This window comes from Pseudorasbora parva, chromosome 23 (genome assembly GCF_024679245.1).
Source record: "Pseudorasbora parva isolate DD20220531a chromosome 23, ASM2467924v1, whole genome shotgun sequence".
In the NCBI taxonomy this organism is placed as follows: domain Eukaryota; kingdom Metazoa; phylum Chordata; class Actinopteri; order Cypriniformes; family Gobionidae; genus Pseudorasbora; species Pseudorasbora parva.
Window position 1 is genome coordinate 28,441,782 of NC_090194.1, and position 20,772 is coordinate 28,462,553.

Genomic DNA, 20,772 nt, shown 5'->3' on the forward strand with positions numbered 1-20,772 from the left:
GCATTCAAGAAATCAACAAACATGTCTGTGATTGGTTACATTACTTACTGAAGCGAAAACAAGAGCGCAAACACAGGGTGCGTCTCAATTAGCTGATTCAGTATATCTTTATATGAATGTGGCTGACTCCCTGGTCAGTGCCCTGACTACTGAACTAGGGAGCTGACTGAGATGGACCCACAGATGCGGATCTTTTGCCAACTCTTTTTCGCTAATAATGTTATTATTACAAAGACAACATATCCTAGATCAGCAGGGGAGCACAGACATGAAAGTTTACACAGTTAACAAGACATGATGTCCAATGGTGCTGAAGCAACGATGAAGACAACCATTGCACTACAACCACTAGATGGCAGAATTAGAAAGCTTAAAGTATCCCTTGTTTTCTTTTTATGGCCTGTTTTCTATTGGGTATTACAGATTTAAGTAGTTTTTTATTAAACGTGTCTTTAAAAAACATTGCTGGTTTGTATATCTTGAGACAAAAACAATGACACTTACGTACATTTTTTTAAGATATGCCCGTTGCTTTGAATTAAAACAGTTCAAACATGCATTGTAGTCTGATACTATAGCATGTTGACTCTTCTGTCAGACGCGGTTTAAAGAGTGCCTGAAAAACGTGTTGTCCTGATTCGGTATCTGTGGCCATATGAGACTGTCTGGCTATATGTAAGTGTCATTGTTTTCTTAGCTTCTCACCTCAGAAAAACAAACGTTCCTGTCCTCTCAGATGTTATATTGTGCTCGATGGCGCGCGTTGCACGATCTTCACTATATTTGAGAAATTATATTTTATTCGTATGTTATTCTGTGTCAATTGTAGTGGACACCAGGACTCAATTTTTACAAATAAAATTAAATACATGAATAAGCAACAACAATGGGATTTTTCCCAATCTATACATTGTATCTAATTTGCCAAGTGGGGCACTTGAGGGCAACCTGTAATGAAAACAGAAGTGTAATAATGTAATAATTGGCAACATTTTCATAATAATATCTAATATTTGATAGGAATATTGAAATATAATTTCTTTCCCTGCATATATTCACTTTGTGTGTCTCCCAAAATGACAGATAAACACAATTTAATAGTGTCCTCTACAGTGAACATGTATGAAATCATTGCCCTTTCGTTACTGAAAGTCACATTTTGATTATAAACCTCATAACATTCTCCTGAATTTATGACTCCTGTTGATTTATAACAAACAATTAGAAAATCAGTCAGATTTAAATGATAATTACAAAATATTATTATATTTCCATAATGTGAGATGTGTGTATTAAATTTGATCACTTAATTATTGTCAGTTAGTTTTACAGACCAAGGAGAAGTTGTGAAACCTTCAACCATTCGGAATCTGTGGAAAGCTCTGAACATGTCTTTACTGGACTTAAACCTGTGACATGAATGGTGTCAGAGAAATGCACTAAAAAATGTTCACAATTGCAACTTTGTTTCTGGTCCCAGGAGGATATAAAAAGGGCAAAAGAAACTATGAACATGCAATGTTGTGGTTACTTTGTCAATTAGTAAGTCATGAAATACAAGTAAAGTACCAATAAATAATGTAACTGATAAGTTCTGTTAATTGGGAAGGATTTGAAGGCAGGTAATGAAACATGATGTTTATTCTATTCATCAGGATCAGTTTCCACATTTCATTAACAGTTTGCTACTATTGTATATTTACCATGGTAATTTTTGTTTCTGTAACCCCAAAATGCCACATTATTTTAATTTTGTGTTTCTTTGTTGATACTAATGATGATGTACATCATTGCCAATATTTATACCTAAGATCAGATCAGGAAGAATATGTTAATCATGTCAACGACAATAAAAAATACCTTTCTAAGAATCAGCTATGGCCTCTTGGTATTACATTCTGCATGGTTTTAACACTGTAGAAGCAGCAAGAGCCAAATATGTTTTTTTTTTACCATCACCATGTCTGAACTTTATGCTAAAACTCATGCAACAGTCAATATTAAACCGGATACACTGCAAAAAAATGCTTTTTTTTACGTAGTATTTTTGTCTTGTTTCTAGTCCAAACATCTAAAAATTCTTAAAACAAGAAGTATTTACTAGACAAGCAAAAGTAATTGTCTTGTTTTGGTAAAAAATAACTCAAAATTAAGAGAGTTTTTGCTTAAAATAAGCTAAATAATCTACCAATCGGGTGAGCAAAATAATCTTAATTCAAACAGAAAACAAGATTATTTTTCTTACCCCATTGGTAGATTATTTTGCTTGTTTTAAGCAAAAACTCTCTTAATTTTGAGTTATTTCTTCCCAAAACATTACAATAATTTGTACTTGTTTAGTAAATATTTCTTAATGTAAGAATCTTTAGATATTTTGACTAGAAACAAGATGAAAATACTAAGCAAGAAAGGCATTTTTTGCAGTGTACCAGACTTTGCAGGGGAAATTACATGTGACAGCAGAAGTTAGACATGTATATTTTTCAAAGCAGAGGTGAACCCAAGGTCTCGTTTGAATAGGTTGTATGAGTATATGATATCAAAAGATACAATAGACAAAAAGGTCATTCGTACATGGATTAATACAAGAATAATATGTTTGAAAGGATTAATCATAAAATAATAATCATAATAATCCCCCCCTTTTCCGTATACACTACTTGTGCATTGTTTTTTTTGTTTTTTTTTGCATTACTGTGGTAGCCTTTACCAACTTTGTATTAACAGAAAATAATTTGGGACTGCTAGTTATTAGCCTTATAGCCCTACTGTTAATCATCAGTATTACTCTTACAATATATATGTTCATTAAAGTGGGATGGTACTGTGTGTGTGTGTGTGTGTGTGTGTGTGTGTGTGTGTGTGTGTGTGTGTGTGTGTGTGTGTGTGTGTGTGTGTGTGTGTGCCCCTTATCGCACACTGTTGGCAACGAAAAGAAAAACTGAATTTCTAAACATTCAAAAAAAAAACAAAAAAAATTATAAAACCTGACAAAAGGCTTCTCTACACCTTCATCACACACACACACACACACACACACACACACACACACACACACACACACACACACACACACACACACACACACACACACACACACACTTTCAGTTCATGTCATAAAAAAGTTACGGACAGCAGCTTCAATGTGTGTTCAAGTGTCAATGTACAACATGAATCCATTTTCGAAACCGTGCTTTTGTCTTACCCTGAATCATTATGGCACACTTATAAAAAGTGTTTATACTGGGACTATTTCAGACTCGTCTGGTAGGATCTGCTGCGGAGGAGCACAGTCCCTGTGTGACTCGCCATAGACAGAAACAGAGAGAAGTAGCTCCAGCTGCAATGTTCTTCAACAAGATGGATGCAGTTCTGTTTATTAACCACTAGAGCGTCAACAGTTACGGACTGCAGCTTTAAATAAGATCATTAAAGGGTTAGTTCACCCAAAAAGGAAAATTATTTCATTAATTACTCACCCTCATGTCACTGGACACCCGTAAGACCTTCGTTCATTCGCTATGATTCGAAAGGCGGATCTGCGTCATACTCGCGCATGCGTCGGGTTCACGTCAATAACTTGGTGGATAAAATCGTTATTTTGATTTTTGTGCGCACAATAACTTTCGTCGCATTGTAAAAATGATTGTACAGCCACTGTAGTGAGATGGACTTTGTTTCAATGTTTTTAGTGCCTTTATGGGTCTTGTGAGTGGGAATGTACTGAATGCCAATGGAGGCCTATCTGAAGCCTTTCTCAGCCATCAGCTTTCAACAAAAATATCTACATTTGTGTTCCGAAGATGAACGAAGGTCTTACAGGTCTCAAACGACATGAGGGTGAGTAATTAATGAAATCATTTTCATTTTTGGGTGAACTAACCCTTTAAAACAAATAATCTTAGCATGTGCTGCTGTGACCATGTGTCAGAAAAGTAGTCTCGCTTTCAAATGGTGCTTGATAGTGACTCCCACGCCTAATTAGACTGTTCTTTGATACTTCTTTGTCTAATTGGTTGAAGGACTATCCAATTGCGTACAGTGTCATTTGAATTATGCCTGTTGATCACGCCTCTTGTGCAGTAGAAAATACAGAGCAGACTCCCCAGATCAATGTTCAATCTTAAAAGACTGTGCTTGGTCAGATGATAGCCAGACAATTGTGGGCTTTAAAGTACGTTCACTTTTAAAACAGCACAAAGTTCACTGTATCCTTCTGACATGCCTTTTAGATGTTTAAAGCCAAATGTAAAGCACTTGGTATAAGAAAATTGCAGTTCAAATGACAGTTTAATGTCTCTATAATAGATCTGTCCGCCCATTGAAATGTTCAGAAATCGACATCTCCATGTTTCAACTCATTATGTGTGTTTGTGCATGTGTGTGTGTGAGTGAGACACACAGAGAGCGAAAGAGAGAAGCAGAACAGAATGCTTTACTCCTCTTCAGATAAGGTAATAACAGAGTGTCTTGTTCTCTTTGTTTTGTACATTTTAGAGTCCAATGTGCCGTTAAATGTAGTTCTTTTGTGTTCTCTAAAGCATTTGCAGGAGCAAGAAAGGAGAATTTGTACAGGGCAGAACTCGGCACACTTGAAAGGCATACAGGTATGATAATCTCTTCTACAATTAATAGTTGTCATACTCTGCTGTTGTAAATTAAATTTCTAAAACAATTACAGAATTATAGGCCCAGCCTCATGGAAGACAAGGCTATGTTTCCTTTCTGGGTTGTGTATTAACAGCTGAGAAACTGTGGTTACTGTAGCACGTGGACGTGACCGTGCAGGGTTATCTGTCTGCCCTGCTCTGGTTCTGCAGGCTGAAGGGACTGCATCGATAAGGACAGTTAGAGGGTGTTTTAAACTCGACTGTGACATTTGCATGGACATCAATAAATGGACATCAGCCAGAAGCTCACATCACTGTCCCGTGTTGTAAAGGTTTGCATTGATTGCTTTTAATGACCTGATTAAATGATTCAGAGGCAGATGCCACTTAGAATGAGCTCTTTTTAAACTAAAAGCCACTAAAACTGGTCTCTTGCATGTGTGATTTGTCAGTCTGACCAGGGCAGGGCATTTTCAGCTTGTATTTGCAGTATCTTTATCTTTTGTGCAGATTGGAAATCTCATATTGAAACAATACACACCAATTAGAGAGAGAGAGAGAGAGAGAGAGAGAGAGAGAGAGAGAGAGAGAGAGAGAGAGAGAGAGAGAGAGAGAGAGAGAGAGAGAGAGAGAGAGAGAGAGAGAAGAGCAGTCAGTGCGAATGTCTGTCGTTTTTACCAGCGATCTGCTGCCGGATTTGTTCCTTCTGTTGCCATGGCAACAGTCATTATGCATACTTTGAGATTGTAGAGTTAATATACAGGAACTGGTACTATTTATACGCTATCAGTATCATTGTAAAAACAAATGGTTCGCAAATCTAATTTATTTGCTATTTAAAAGGGATTGGAATTTGACAAGTGAAAGTGGAAAAAGTTCAATCTCACAGTAGGCATTTTATTGTTTTGCCTTATCTTGTTTTTATTTCCACTACGGTCTGATATCTCAATCTGAAATCTCACAACCTGATTTCACTTTTTTGATATCCAGCTTTTCACTGACTTCATGGCAGAATTTTTACCATAGTTGAGTTTCACTCTCTGTTTACTCTATGAGCCTCCTCAGTCTGATTTCTACATCGGTCTGGTTTCATTGTAGGCTATAATATCCACCTTAGTCTGATTTTACTTTCTGACAAACTTTAAGTTTGAGTTCACGTTCTAGTCTACACCCCAGTCTGATTTCATTTTCTAATACAGTATCTTGGTTTATGAATTCACTCTCTGACTGTTGGGCCATGTCCACACTAATACGTTTTCATTTGAAAACGTATATTTTTCTCTCCGTTTTGGCCTTCCATCCACACTGAGACAGCGTTTTAAGTCAATGAAAACGTATCGTTTTGAAAACGCTCTCCAGAGCGGATAAATTTGAAAACGCCGTCTTCGCGTAGTAATTGTGGACTGTGAAAACGGAGGCTTTTTAATACGATGACGCATTTTTAGCCATGTGATGCAGTCATGTCAGTCACATTATCACAAAATGTATCTTCTCTCACAAAACCCACGAGGTGAAGATGGATTAACTTCAGTTTTAAACTGTGGGGAATGAGGTTCATTCAGATGTGTGTTCCAGCCCCTTTTAATCAAAGCAGTTTCGAAAGGCGGACCTGATGAAACACTTCAGTGCTTCGTTTAGCTGTAGTGACATGGGTGTGTCGAATCACAGCTCGGAGCAGCGTTTCGAAACATCTGCGCTTCGGGATCTCGACACAGTGTCGAAACGTCAGGTTCGTGTCAGCCATCCCTACGGATTAGTGTAGACTCTTGATTTCACCATCCGGTCTCCACTTTAGTCTGATTTCAGTGTCTGGAACTCAGTTTGTCTTTAGTGTCCAATTTTGACCCGAGTTTGATTTCACTCTTTAATTTGCACCTCAATCCGATTCCATTGTCTCACAGTCACTTCAGTGTGATTTGACTTTCTCACAGTCTGATTTCACTGCCTGATATCCACCTCAGTCTGATTTCATTGTGTGATCCCACCACTGTCGCATCTCCACATGAGTCTGATTTCATCATCTTTTCTCCATCTTGGTCTGTTATTTCACTCTGATCTAAACCTCAGTCTGATTCCACTTTTTGGTCATTCCTTTCGATCATTTTGACCTGAAACTCATTTATCTTTTTATTTTATTTTTTATAGTCATGAAATATCATGTTACATTTTTTGAGGTTGGCAGAGACACACAAACTGATTGTCTAGCTATCACCAGACCAAGCTCAATATAAAAGTGAACATTGATCTGGTGAGTCTGATCTGTATAATTTCTACTGCACAAGAGGCGTGATAAACAAGCATTATTCCAATAACTCTGTATGCAAGTTTTTCAAGAGGCGCGATCAACAGATTTCCAGCTAAGTCGGATCTCCTCTGCCTGATTTCCATCTCAGTCTGATTTCATTGTGTGATCCCCACCTGAGTCTGTTTTCACAGTGTCATCTCCACCTCAGCCTGATTTCATTGTCTGATATCCACCTCAGTCTGACTTTACATTCTAACAGTCTGATTTCACTTCCATCACAACCTAATTTAACAGTCTGACAGTCTTCTTTATTTCTCTGATTTCCACCTCAGTCTGATTTCATCATCTTATCTCCACCTTGGTCCATCTCATTCCAATCTACACCTCTATTTAATTTTATTGCCTGATCTCTCACTCTGATCTACAACTCAGTCTGATTTCCTTGTCTGATTCCCCCCTGAAGCTTGGAACATACTCTGCAAGAACAACGAAAATTGTTCATTTTCTCAAGGTGGCAAGAACAAGAACAAAGTTCGGTCTTGCCAGTGCATTCCATATTTCAAAAGAAAAGCAGGTGCCGATCATCTGCGTTTCTCCGCATTAACCACGTCCACTTTTAATGTATGACCAATCACACAATAGTTCTCGGACACCCGCAAGAAAAAAGTGTTGCTCAGGCGATGTGTCGAGAACAAGCTGCGAGAACTCCTGCGAGAACCAAATTTGGTTCTCGCAGCCCTGGGTGTGAGAACTTTTTTCTCTGTTCTTGCGGAGTATGTTGTAGCCTTAAGTCTGATTTCATCATCTTATCTCCACCTTGGTCTGATCTCTTACTCTGATCTACACCTACGTCTAATTTCATTGTCTGATCTCTTCTGATATCCACCTCAGTCTGATTTCATCATCTTATCTCCACCCTGGTCTGATATCTCACTCCTCTACACCTCAGTCTGATATCATTGTCTTATATATCACTCTGATATCCACCTCAGTCTGATTTCATCATCTTATCTCCACCTTGGTCTGATATCTCACTCCTCTACACCTCAGTCTGATATCATTGTCTGATCTCTTCTGATATCCACCTCAGTCTGATTTCATCATCTTATCTCCACCTTGGTCTGATATCTCACTCCTCTATACCTCAGTCTGATATCATTGTCTGATATATCACTCTGATATCCACCTCAGTCTGATTTCATCATCTTATCTCCACCTTGGTCTGATATCTCACTCCTCTATACCTCAGTCTGATATCATTGTCTGATATATCACTCTGATATCCACCTTAGTCTGACTTCATCATCTGATATCCACCTTGGTCTGATATCCCATTCCTATCTACACCTCAGTCTAATTTTATTGTCTGATATATCACTCTGATATCCACCTCAGTCTGATTTCATCATCTTATCTCCACCTTGGTCTGATATCTCACTCCTCTACACCTCAGTCTGATATCATTGTCTGATATCTCACTCTGATATCCACCTCAGTCTGATTTCATCATCTTATCTCCACCTTGGTCTGATATCTCACTCCTCTACACCTCCGTCTGATATCATTGTCTGATATATCACTCTGATATCCACCTCAGTCTGATTTCATCATCTTATCTCCACCTTGGTCTGATATATCACTCTGATATCCACCTCAGTCTGATTTCATCATCTTATCTCCACCTTGGTCTGATATATCACTCTGATATCCACTTCAGTCTGATTTCATCATCTTATCTCCACCTTGGTCTGATATCCCATTCCTATCTACACCTCAGTCTAATTTTATTGTCTGATATATCACTCTGATATCCACCTCAGTCTGATTTCATCATCTTATCTCCACCTTGGTCTGATATCTCACTCCTCTACACCTCAGTCTGATATCATTGTCTGATATCTCACTCTGATATCCACCTCAGTCTGATTTCATCATCTTATCTCCACCTTGGTCTGATATCTCACTCCTCTACACCTCAGTCTGATATCATTGTCTGATATCTCACTCTGATATCCACCTCAGTCTGATTTCATCATCTTATCTCCACCTTGGTCTGATATCTCACTCCTCTACACCTCAGTCTGATATCATTGTCTGATATCCACCTCAATCTGACTACGTTCTAACAGTCTGATTTCACTCCTTGACATCCACCATTTTTGCCTTCACTGTCTGATTTTCATCACTGTCTGATTTCTCCAGTTCCCTCTGATTTTGCTGTCTAATTTGTTTTAATCCTCTTTTAAACTCTGCCTCACAGTGATTAAGGCAGACCACGGCAGCTTTACTCAAGTGGGAGGATCTGATGTGTGTAAATTAAACAGGACATCGTGCGATGATCAAGAGGAAAACTTCAAAACTCACACTTCACCGAATCTCAGTACATTACGGGACCTTCGCGGATAAAACAAAGCCTCGTTCCCGAGGCAATATTATTCCTCATGTTTTGGGAATTTCATTTGGTGACGTTGTTGATGATTGCCCTTTGTTTTTGCTGCCATCTCCCATCAGCATCCACAATTGCAGCCTTTGTTGTCTGAATGAGAGGACGCATTCTTCCAGAGGGATGACCTCTCATCCCCCTGCTGGCCCAGGCACTGCTGACACCAGCCCAGAAGCCGTCTCTCTCTTTCTCCGTCTCTTATTGTTTTTTCTCTCTCAAAGTCCATCAGAAGGATATCTGACTGATACAAATGGCTGAGTCAAGGCAGCGATAGATAGATGGAATATGTAAGTATAACTGGCTTTAATATAGAATCTTTAAATGCGGATGTGCTTTCCTCTTAAATGCAAAAGTGTGAGGTGTATGTTTTTGTGTTTTTAAAAAAAGTGAAGAATTGTTGTAAAAAATCCACAGTTGCTAAGCTTGACTATATAGAGCTTCAGCTTTCTCTTACAGCCAAATTTAGCAACACATCCATATCTCCCTCTGGGACACACGCACAATAAACAAACTGAGACAAGTGTGAGGCACCAAGCAGTGCTGCCTTTTTATTGGTTGTTTAAATGTTTGTCTAAACAGTAAGAAGTAAATCTGGGCCTCTTGCATAAGAAATGGGGGCAGGCAAGCGATTAGGATGCTTATGAAATATCCTCAGAACGATCGAACCATTGATTGTGAAGAAAATGTAAAGTAGTTTCGGTTATTTGACAGCGTTTTGGAGAACATTGCGAATTCATCTAATGAAATCATGTCAATGATGAAAAGATCTAATTGCATTATGCCATTATTTTCATGACTTTTTTTCCACATTCATTTTTTAATACGTTTTTTTCAATGTTTTAATGTAAAATATAGTTTTTTTATTATATATATTTATATATAATATGAATATACACAAATATTTATACATTTCGTTATATTATTTATATTGTACATTTATATTCATTATATTTTCATTTATTAAAGTAGAATTTAAGTTAGAATATTATAATTTGTTCAATATTTAACAGTATCATGATGCAGTTTGCTGACTTAAGACAAGATAAAATACTTCACCTCAATTCAGAGGCTTAATCGGACTCTAGCCTGATTCCCGGCGGCGCTCATTATTTTGGGACTTACTGAGACACACAATGATCTGACCTAAATCTAACACCCAAATTATTGACTGTGTGTGTGTGTGTGTGTGTGTGTGTGTGTGTGTGTGTGTGTGTGTGTGTGTGTGTGTGTGTGTGTGTGTGTGTTTACGCCTGGGCTTTCAGAGCAGCTCTGTTCCTGAGAAGAGTTCTCATACATTCATCTTCCTTGACATGTTTGTCTGAAATCCTTATGGGAAGAATGACCTTCGAAACCATAGAGAATGTTCAGCATGAATTTTTATTGACATGCTGACCAGGAATACATATTCATGGCATTTATTTGTTCTAATTATGCACTAAAATATTTAAAAATAAATTCCATTATTTGAAATTGTACATCAAATGACGACTGTTCATGATATCTGAGTCTAAATGTGATTGTGTCTTTATTATTCACATGCGGCAGTTACTGATGGAGTTGCTCAGAGGTTGACTGCTGCTGGGACTATGAAATGAGAGGGATAAACATTGGTAAGCTCATTAAACATGCAGAGAAACAGAAGAAAAAAAAAACATCTCTATCATAGGGAATGTCCTGCTGGAGTATCTACTAAGGATGTGAAATTTATGACACATACTCAAACACTCTTAAGAGACTCGAGATTGTGAGGATGCATTCAAATTTTTGGTCTCTGCTTCTGTAGCATTTGAATTCAAATTTGAGAAGTTTAAAGCTTATGCTGACCTATTTTCTGGGGAAAAGAAGCTGCAGAGAATCTCTCTTTTTTCCCCCAGACTTTTTTTTAAGTAGAACCTGACTTCTAATCCTAAAAGCTATAAATCAATATGCTGCACATTGCTAGCCTGACAAGCCAGACCCACATCAAGATGTTTGGTCTGGAAACTCACCATTGACAGGGCTCAATCCGAGGGGCGGGATAAACGGTTGTCTTTCAAACTCTCTCTGCACGCGATAGGATAACGCTACAACCAACCAGAGCAACGTGAAGCGCTTTACGAAAGGAAAATATATTTACCAATATATTACTTGAAATATATTATAATATATTGTAAATACATGGAATAATATATTGATGGTATTATATAATATATTATATATTCCTGTAATATATTGCAAAATATACAAATGATTGCCGCTTTCATATATTGCAATATATTGGACAATGTAAATATTAAATCCCATATATGTGAATTTATTGCCTAATGTATTACATGACATTTTCCAATATACTGCAATATATTTTTGTTTCGTTAGGGTAGTTGAAGCTGGTAAACATGTGAAGATATCCGTATCCGGTCGGCAAAACTCCGAACACATCTTCCCTTTTTAAGAATGACTTCAGTGCCGTTCTTTGTTCTTTTCTCAGAGAAAAGCTTAACTCCAAGTCTTCCAGAGTCGTGGCCAAAGTCGATTCGAAAGACCGCCGTTCACCAGCTTCTGTGTTTACTAGAAGCACGCAAGCGCAACTCGGCCGTCATTATATTAAGCCCCGCTCACCGACTCTATAAACGATGTGATTGGCCTGACCAGAGTTTGTTTTTTACAGCTCAGACGTGTATTGAGAGTTGCTAGACGACACTCACGGCAGATTAGATTTGCTGCCGCTAGGGTGCGTCAAGATTTCTAGGCTAGCACATTGCATGAATGTGGGCAGTAATGACAGCAAATGCTTTAAAAATACTTCAACTTTAAAACATGATAACATTGATTCTCACACTGGCACTTATGAAGCAAGGCTTCTCGATCATAGCAAAATTCATAATTACTATTATTTCAATCAAAAAAATAGGAAACAAAAATGGACCCGTGCAGGACTCTGTTGTGAAAAAGGAAAATGTTAAGCTCAAAATTGAATGGACCGCTAAAATAAAGCATTTTACTTAAAGCTGCTGTCCGTAACTTTTTTTGATTTACAAAAATTATATAATGAGAATGTACAACATGAATCCATTTTCCAAACCGTGTTTTTGTCTTACCCTGAATCATTATGGTACACTTATAATAAGTATTTATATTGGGACTATTCAGGTCAGGTAATTTAATAGTCTATTAAATACTAAACTGCCATTCACTGTATTGCATAAATAGAAAGCCAGTTAATGTAAAGTTTTGTAATACAATGTACACTCACCTAAAGGATTATTAGGAACACCATACTAATACTGTGTTTGATCCTCTTTCGCCTTCAGAACTGCCTTAATTCTACGTGGCATTGATTCAACAAGGTGCTGAAAGCTTTCTTTAGAAATCTCTGCCCATATTGATCGGATAGCATCTTGCAGTTGATGGAGATTTGTGGGATGCACATCCAGAGCACGATGCTCCCGTTCCACCACATCCCAAAGATGCTCTATTGGGTTGAGATCTGGTGATTGTGGGGGCCATTTTAGTACAGTGAACTCATTGTCATGTTCCAGAAACCAATTTGAAATGATTAGAGCTTTGTGACATGGTGCATTATCCTGCTGAAAGTAGCAAGCAGAGGATGGGTATATGGTGGTCATAAAGGGATGGACATGGTCAGAAACAATGCACAGGTAGGTTGTGGCATTTAAATGATGCCGTATTGGCACTAAGGGGCCTAAAATGTCCTGGGATGCTCTTATTTGGGAATCCCCTTTTCATTTCCTCACTTCCTTTCCTCAAGTCTTAGCTCCACCCCCTTAGGAGGATACACCCGTGACTCCTCAGGAAGCTTCCTCGTCCTTCAAGATGGCTGAATTAGATTTACACATAACGGGCTGGAGGACAGAGGAGCAAAGAAACAAGGAAGCATCAGAGTATTTTAAGAAGCACCCCTTCCTAGTACAGTCCTTCTGAGGCTTGTAGGCTAGAGTCCTTCTGAGCGTTAAATGCGAGAATGAGACAGCTTAGTTAGTTATGGCCCCAGCACGAAAATACTCTTTAAACTTTATTTTGGAAATATACACTCACCTAAAGGATTTTTAGGAACACCTGTTCAATTTATCATTAATGGAATTATCTAATCATCCAATCACATGGCAGTTGCTTCAATGCATTTAGGGATGTGGTCCTGGTCAAGACAATCTCCTGAACTCCAAACTGAATGTCAGAATGGGAAAGAAAGGTGATTTAAGCAATTTTGAGCATGGCATTGTTGTTGGTGCCAGACGGGCCGGTCTGAGTATTTCACAATCTGCTCAGTTACTGGGATTTTTATGCACAACTATTTCTAGGGTTTACAAAGAATGGTGTGAAAAGGGAAAAACATCCAGTATGCGGCAGTCCTGTGGGCCAAAATGCCTTGTCGTGCTAGAGGTCAGAGGAGAACGGGCCGATTCAAGCAGAGAGAAGAGCAACTTTGACTGAAATAACCACTCGTTGCAACCGAGGTATGCAGCAAAGCATTTGTGAAGCCACACCATTCACAACCTTGAGGCGGATGGGATACGACAGCAGAAGACCCCACAGGGTACCACTCATCTCCACTACAAATAGGAAAAGGAGGCTACAATTTGCACAAGTTCACCAAAATTGGATAGTTGAAGACTGAAAGAGACATTCAGATGGTAGAGTCAGAATTTGGCGTAAACAGAATGAGAACATGGATCCATCATGCCTTGTTACCACTGTGCAGGCTGCTGGTGGTGGTGTAATGGTGTGGGGGATGTTTTCTGGGCACACTTTAGGCCCCTTAGTGCCAATTGGGCATTGCTTAAATGCCACGGCCTACCTGAGCATTGTTTCTGACCATGTCCATCTCTTTATGACCACCATGTACTCATCTTCTGATGGCTACTTCCAGCAGGATAATGCACCATGCAACAAAGCTCGAATCATTTCAAATTGGTTTCTTGAACATGACAATGAGTACACTGTACTAAAATGGCCCCCACAGTCACCAGACCTTAACCCAATAGAGCATCTTTGGGATGTGGTGGAACGGGAGCATCGTGCTCTGGATGTGCATCCCACAAATCTCCATCAACTGCAAGATGCTATCCTATCAATATGAACCAACATTTCTAAAGAATGCTTTCAGCACCTTGTTGAATCAATGCCACGTAGAATTAAGGCAGTTCTGAAGGCGAAAGGGGGTCAAACACAGTATTAGTATGGTGTTCCTAATAAACCTTTAGGTGAGTGTACATTGTATTACAAAACTCTACATTAACTGGCTTTCTATTTATGCAATACAGTGAATGGCAGTTTAGTATTTAATTGACTATTAAATTACCTACCAGTCTGACCTGAAATAGTCCCAATATAAATACTTATTATAAGTGTACCATAATGATTCAGGGTAAGACAAAAACACGGTTTGGAAAATGGATTCACATAGTACATTCTCATTATATAATTTTTGTAAATCTTGAACACAAAAAAAGTTATGGACAGCAGCTTTAAGTAAAATGCTTTATTTTACCGGTCCATTCAATTTTGAGCTTAACATTTTCCCGGGACCCGAGTCCTGCACGGGTCCATTTTTGGAGACCCGCCCCTGCCCGTACCCGCAAGGTTTAGAACCAGATCCGACCCGTGCTCCGTGAAAATGTCAAAATTAAATCCGCACCCGCCCAGACCCGTTAATATTTGGCCCGTTACCCAACCTGTGCCCGCGATAAATCACGCACGCTAAAATCATCCAAATTAAAATGCTTTATTTTTTTATCCTGCTCCTCTCTCAACATCACAAGTGTCAAGTGTAACAAGTGTCAAGAATGGGCTAATGAAACAGGCAAAAGTGCCTTTAAAGAGTGGTTGTCAACAATTTCATATAGGCTACTCCACTCACTAACTTTAGGCTACTTTTACTTCATCCATTGCTACTCCTGCAACGCTCGCTCCTTCTGGGTTATGAGAGACATCAACAAGATCTTCGATGTCGCAGTGGTGGTGACGTGATGGGTCAATTGGCATATCGTTGATGCGTGTATGTGTAATGGTAATTTGGATATAGAAATTGTAGTAGCCTACAATATGTTCGATGGGGGAAGAAGGAGGCGGGAACCGGCGAACATTTAAAAGACTTTAACCAAACAAAATGGAAGTAACGTGGGTAGCCCCTCACGGACATCTGCCACGCGCACACACATAATAAAACGTAAACACAACTCAACGTCAAATCTAGGTGTGGTGATCTCTTGTCCCATGATATGCCTCCGAGCTCCCTCTGAGGATTCGAGACCGGTGTGGCTCGCAGGTGACGCTCATTCACAATCACGCCCTGGTCTCGCTCGCTCTCTCTCTCTCGTTCACCTCGCCACAGAAATATTGCACATAGGCCTATTTTTCATCCGCGCTACTACCCGCCTGCACAGAGTTAATTATCTGCCCGCATCCCCGCCTGTGAATTTTATAAATGTCACAATCCACCCGTTTTAGCCACTTTTATGCCACTTTAGCCACTTTTACCCGTTGCAGGACTCTGCTTCACAATACCCTTTTTTTTTAACACAAACATTGCGATCATTATCTCAATTATCATGTTTGTATACATAATCGTTGGAAGCTTAAATTGTAATTAAAAATGGTATCTGCTTAATTTCAATCGCTAAAGTGACCTCTTGTTTGCCACAGGTAAGACATGCCGAGGAGAAAGGACTTCCTGGCACTCATTTTGATTGTGTTACCATGGACTTTACTCATCACACTTTGGCACCAACGTGCTGGCAACCCGTTGCTTCCAGTTCTGAAGGGTAAATAAGATCGTTCTTTCAAATGCTACAAGTTAATTTAGGCATTTAGTGGCATGGCATCTTACGTTTGGTTCCACTGGTCCTGTTGCATATCTGGTTGCAAGTAACATATGCTACTACCGGTATCTTTTATACTTTGTGAAGGATATAAGCTTTGTTCCAAATCAGTCATATACCCCCATTATCTATTCCTTACATTACTCCGCTAATATAGTCCACTTGAAGGAAATTGCACTGTACCAACATTGGACCAGCGGGAATTCATTCGACATGACCCTCACACTGCATTATGGGTATTCTCTAGCAAACATAGGCTTCCATCGAAATTACCTGGAACAATTTGTCCCAGGGACTTTTTCCCCCTAGACATGTTGCTGCCTGTGTTTGTGCTAATTAGTTTGGTGTCGTAGGACTGCATGCGACTTTCCAGTTCCAGTTTGGGCGTGCAAGATTATTCGGCCCCTTTACTTTCAGTGCAACAAACTCTCTCCAGAAGTTCAGTGACGATCTCTGAATGATCCAATGTTGATCTAAATGACTAATGATGATGCATAGAATCCACCTGTGTGTAATCAAGTCTCCATATAAATACACCTGCACTGTGATAGTCTCAGAGGTCTGTTTAAAGCACAGAGAGCATCATGAAGAACAAGGAACACACCAGGCAGGTCTGAAATACTGTTGTGGAGAAGTTTAAAGCCGGATTTGGATACAAAAAGATTTCCCAAGCTTTAAACATCCCAAGGAGCGCTGTGCAAGCGATAATATTGAAATTGAAGGAGTGAACCACTGCAAATCTACCAAGACCTGGCCGTCCCTCTAACCTTTCAGTTTAGGGAGAAGACTGATCAGAGATGCAGCCAAGAGGCCCATGATCACTCTGGATGAACTGCAGAGATCTACAGCTGAGGTGGGAGACTCTGTCCATAGGACAACAATCAGTCGTATACTGCACAAATCTGGCCTTTATGAAAGAGTGGCAAGAAGAAAAAAGTGCTGTTTAAAGTTTGCCACAAGCCACCTGGGAGACACACCAAACATGTGTAAGAAGGTGCTCTTGTCAGATGAAACCAAAATTGAACTTTTTGGCAACAATGCAAAACGTTATGTTTGGCGTAAAAGCAACACAGCTCATCACCCTGAACACACCATCCCCACTGTCAAACATGGTGGTGGCAGCATCATGGTTTGGGCCTGCTTTTCTTCAGCAGGGACAGGGAAGATGGTTAAAATTGATGGGAAGATGGATGGAGCCAAATACAGGACCATTCTGGAAGAAAACCTGATGGAGTCTGCAAAAGACCTGAGACTGGGACGGAGATCTGTCTTCCAACAAGACAATGATCCAAAACATAAAGCAAAATCTACAATGGAATGGTTCAAAAATAAACATATCCAGGTGTTAGAATGGCCAAGTCAAAGTCCAGACCTGAATCCAATCGAGAATCTCTGGAAAGAACTGAAAACTGCTGTTCAAAAAAACGCTCTCCATCCAACCTCACTGAGCTCGAGCTGTTCTGCAAGGAGGAATGGGCAAAATTTTCAGTCTCTCGATGTGCAAAACTGATAGAGACATACCTCAAGCGACTTACAGCTGTAATCGCAGCAAAAGGTGGCGCTACAAAGTATTAACTTAAGGGGGCCGAATAACTTTGCATGCCCAATTTTTCAGTTTTTGATTTGTTAAAAAAGTTTGAAATATCCAATAAATTTCGTTCCACTTCATGAATGTGTCCCACTTATTGTTGATTCTTCACAAAAAATGTGGCAAAAGGTCGCAAAGTTCAAGGGGGCCGGATATTTTCGCAAGGCACTGTACAGTTGTAGAAGCTCAGTCAACTTGCTCTCTAATGTTTACAGACTAGCTTTGACCATTCCAATACGTTTGTGCACTTGTTATTGCTGTGCATTATGGGATTGAATGAGTGCACTCTATAGGTGCTTCCCAATTCTTATTTGTGCATCCTTGTTTCCTTTCCTAGCTTCCTTTCCTCGCTCCTTAGCTCCGCCCCTTCAGGATGCGAGGGAAGGACGCAAGGATGGAGGAATTGAATCAAGTGAAATGATACATCCTCGCTCCCTTTAACGTCACTTCAAAGCGGCGTCAATTAATGATGACTCTGCAATGCTGGATTTAGTCGGGATTCTTGAACATTAGAATTATCTTATATATTGTGAGCTTCATCCTCCACAAAATACCACATTTGTCCATATTTTAATTAACATTACCAGTTATTACTAACAACAAATTCCAGTTATTAACTGCTTTTTATTCGTTGTATAATTGGTTTCTAGTTGTTTCTCTATTTGTTTCATTCATTTGTGCTTTGATATAATTCTGCAACTGTCAGTTGTTGTTATTTGACAAACATTTGTGTCTTGAACATGTTAACATAATAATAATTATGAATAAACTGTGGCACGATATGAAGGGGGAGGAGAATAAATGAGTGTGTCATGTTTAGTCGATAAAACACTTCGGCAAAGGATACTCCAGTGTATCCTCGCTCATGACTCCTCAGGAAGCGACCTTTTTGAAACCAGAAATATGAAATATGCAAGTAATGCTCAATTAATTTCCACTTCTTGATATAGTGCACAAAAAAAACATATAATTTGATAATATGGTACTGATATATTGTGTGTTCCTCTAACAGTTAACAGAACTGGGGCAACTAAAGCTCATCAACGAAGCTTTAGACTTCATGATTCCTGCATCATAAAGAACAAGCACATCACTGAGGTCACCCAGATGAAGTACATCCACAGCCGCTCTCCACCCTGGTCTGATGCGTTGCCGACTCTTCACGTAATAACTCCAACTTACAGTAGACCCGTCCAGAAGGCAGAGTTGACACGCCTCACTAACACTCTCCTACACGTCCCCAACCTTCACTGGCTAGTGGTGGAGGACGCGGCAGAGCGGACAACGCTGGTGTCCAGACTCCTGGAGAACACGAAACTCAATTACACTCACTTGAATGTAGAGACGCCTCAGAATCTCAGAGCCCTTAAGAAGCCCAGAAATGCCCGTATTCCTCGCGGCACCATGCAGAGAAACCTGGCTCTCCGCTGGCTCAGGCAGAACATCAACCCCAGCTCGGGTCATAAAGGAGTCGTGTATTTTGCAGATGATGACAACACGTACAGCTTGGAGCTGTTTGAGGAGGTACAGTACATTTTATCTGCTGTTCATAGTTTGTGTCCTAATAAACCTAATCCATCCTCTTTGTACCCCAGATGCGTTGGACTCGTAAAGCATCTGTCTGGCCGGTCGCCTTCGTCGGAGGTCTCCGGTACGAGTCGCCCAAAATCAACTCTCAAGGCAAAGTGTTTGGCTGGAGAACGGTGTTTGACCCTCGTCGACCTTTCGCCATCGACATGGCTGGGTTTGCAGTGAACCTTCAGCTCATCCTCAGCAAACCTCAAGCCTACTTTAAGCTAAAAGGGGTAAAAGGTGGATACCAGGAGAGTAGTTTGCTACAGGATCTGGTCACTCTCAGTGACCTGGAACCCAAAGCTTCTAACTGCACAAAGGTCAGTCCTAAACCCAAATCTTCATAACCGATCAAAATATTTTTGAAATCATTTAGTCAAAGCCAAGGTTCTTCGTCTTTTTCAGGTACTAGTTTGGCACACCCGGACAGAAAGACCCTTGCTTGTGAATGAAGGAAAAAAGGGATTCACAAATGCCAACGTGGAAGTATGATGAACTGCTGTCATGCTGTTTTTTAATACTGAAGTATCCTGTACTCAGCGCACTGATTTTAAACTGTCCCCTTGTCAAAGACAGACTTGAGTATAAGACTAGAGGTAACTCTCAATTAAAAGCGGTCTAATGGAAATGTAAAGAGTCAAACTTTTGAAAGCTTTGCAACAACTTACAACAATTTTTCCTAGAAACATGCTTGGGAAAACTGCCATTCTAAAGGCTAAAATTAACACACAATGTTTACCCAGATTCCGCGTTTAGCCGGCTGTATGAGAACACTCCAAACAGGAGGCTGTCCAATCATTTAGAATGAATTGAAAGGGGGGAGAGTTGGTCAGATAATTTATCTGAAAGATTGGTGAGATTTCTTACTTGTAGAGCATATTCTGTATTATCAGCACAAGGAAGACACAATTGTAATAAAATATTTTTTATTAACAAAAATAAACAAGAATAATTAACATAACTACTATGAATACAATGCATGATAAAGGAATAAAGTGCATAAGATGCATAAAATGCATGTGATTAAGTTGAGTGTAGCTATGGAAGAGTTGTGTTATCTTATGAATATATATATATATATATATATATATATATATATATATATATATATATATATATATATATATATATATATATATATATATATATATATATATATATATGTATGTATGTTCATCCTTGAGATGGTTCTACACCTTCATTTGAGTCCAGCTGTGTTTGATTATACTGATTGGACTTGATTAGGAAAGCCACACACCTGTTCCTATATAAGACCTTACAGCTCACAGTACATGTCAGAGCAAATGAGAATCATAAGGTCAAAGGAACTGACTGAAGAGCTCAGAGACAGAATTGTGGCAAGGCACAGATCTGGCCAAGGTTACAAAAAAATCTGCTGCACTTAAGATACCTAAGAGCACAATGGCCTCCATAATCCTTAAATGGAAGACCTTTGGGACAACCAGAACCCTTCTAAAGCTGGCCGCCTGGGCAAA

At 39.4% G+C, this 20,772-nt stretch overlaps 1 protein-coding gene across 2 annotated transcripts; it reads left to right on the top strand.

Moving 5' to 3' along the window:
* Window positions 1–4,507: 4,507 nt before the first annotated feature.
* Window positions 4,508–20,289, top strand: b3gat1b (beta-1,3-glucuronyltransferase 1 (glucuronosyltransferase P) b). Of its 2 annotated transcripts, none has more exons than XM_067432907.1 (7): window positions 4,508–4,607; window positions 9,367–9,585; window positions 10,844–10,908; window positions 15,941–16,059; window positions 18,717–19,228; window positions 19,300–19,596; window positions 19,682–20,289. In XM_067432907.1, the coding sequence occupies exons 4-7, from the start codon at window positions 15,948–15,950 to the stop codon at window positions 19,766–19,768; spliced, it is 1,008 nt and encodes a 335-aa protein (XP_067289008.1). In that variant the 5' UTR covers window positions 4,508–4,607; window positions 9,367–9,585; window positions 10,844–10,908; window positions 15,941–15,947; the 3' UTR covers window positions 19,769–20,289. The 2 variants fall into 2 exon arrangements, with proteins under 2 accessions (XP_067289008.1, XP_067289009.1); XM_067432908.1 differs by lacking the exon at window positions 4,508–4,607 and adding an exon at window positions 8,818–9,235.
* Window positions 20,290–20,772: the final 483 nt, after the last annotated feature.

Excerpts from the sequence above, each read along its gene's own strand:
- b3gat1b (XM_067432907.1), top strand. The coding sequence starts at position 15,948 with ATGCCGAGGAGAAAGGACTTCCTGGCACTCATTTTGATTGTGTTACCA. Across the intron at positions 16,060-18,716 it reads GTTGCTTCCAGTTCTGAAGG|TTAACAGAACTGGGGCAACT; the intron begins GTAAATAAGATC and ends TTCCTCTAACAG. Across the intron at positions 19,597-19,681 it reads AAGCTTCTAACTGCACAAAG|GTACTAGTTTGGCACACCCG; the intron begins GTCAGTCCTAAA and ends CGTCTTTTTCAG.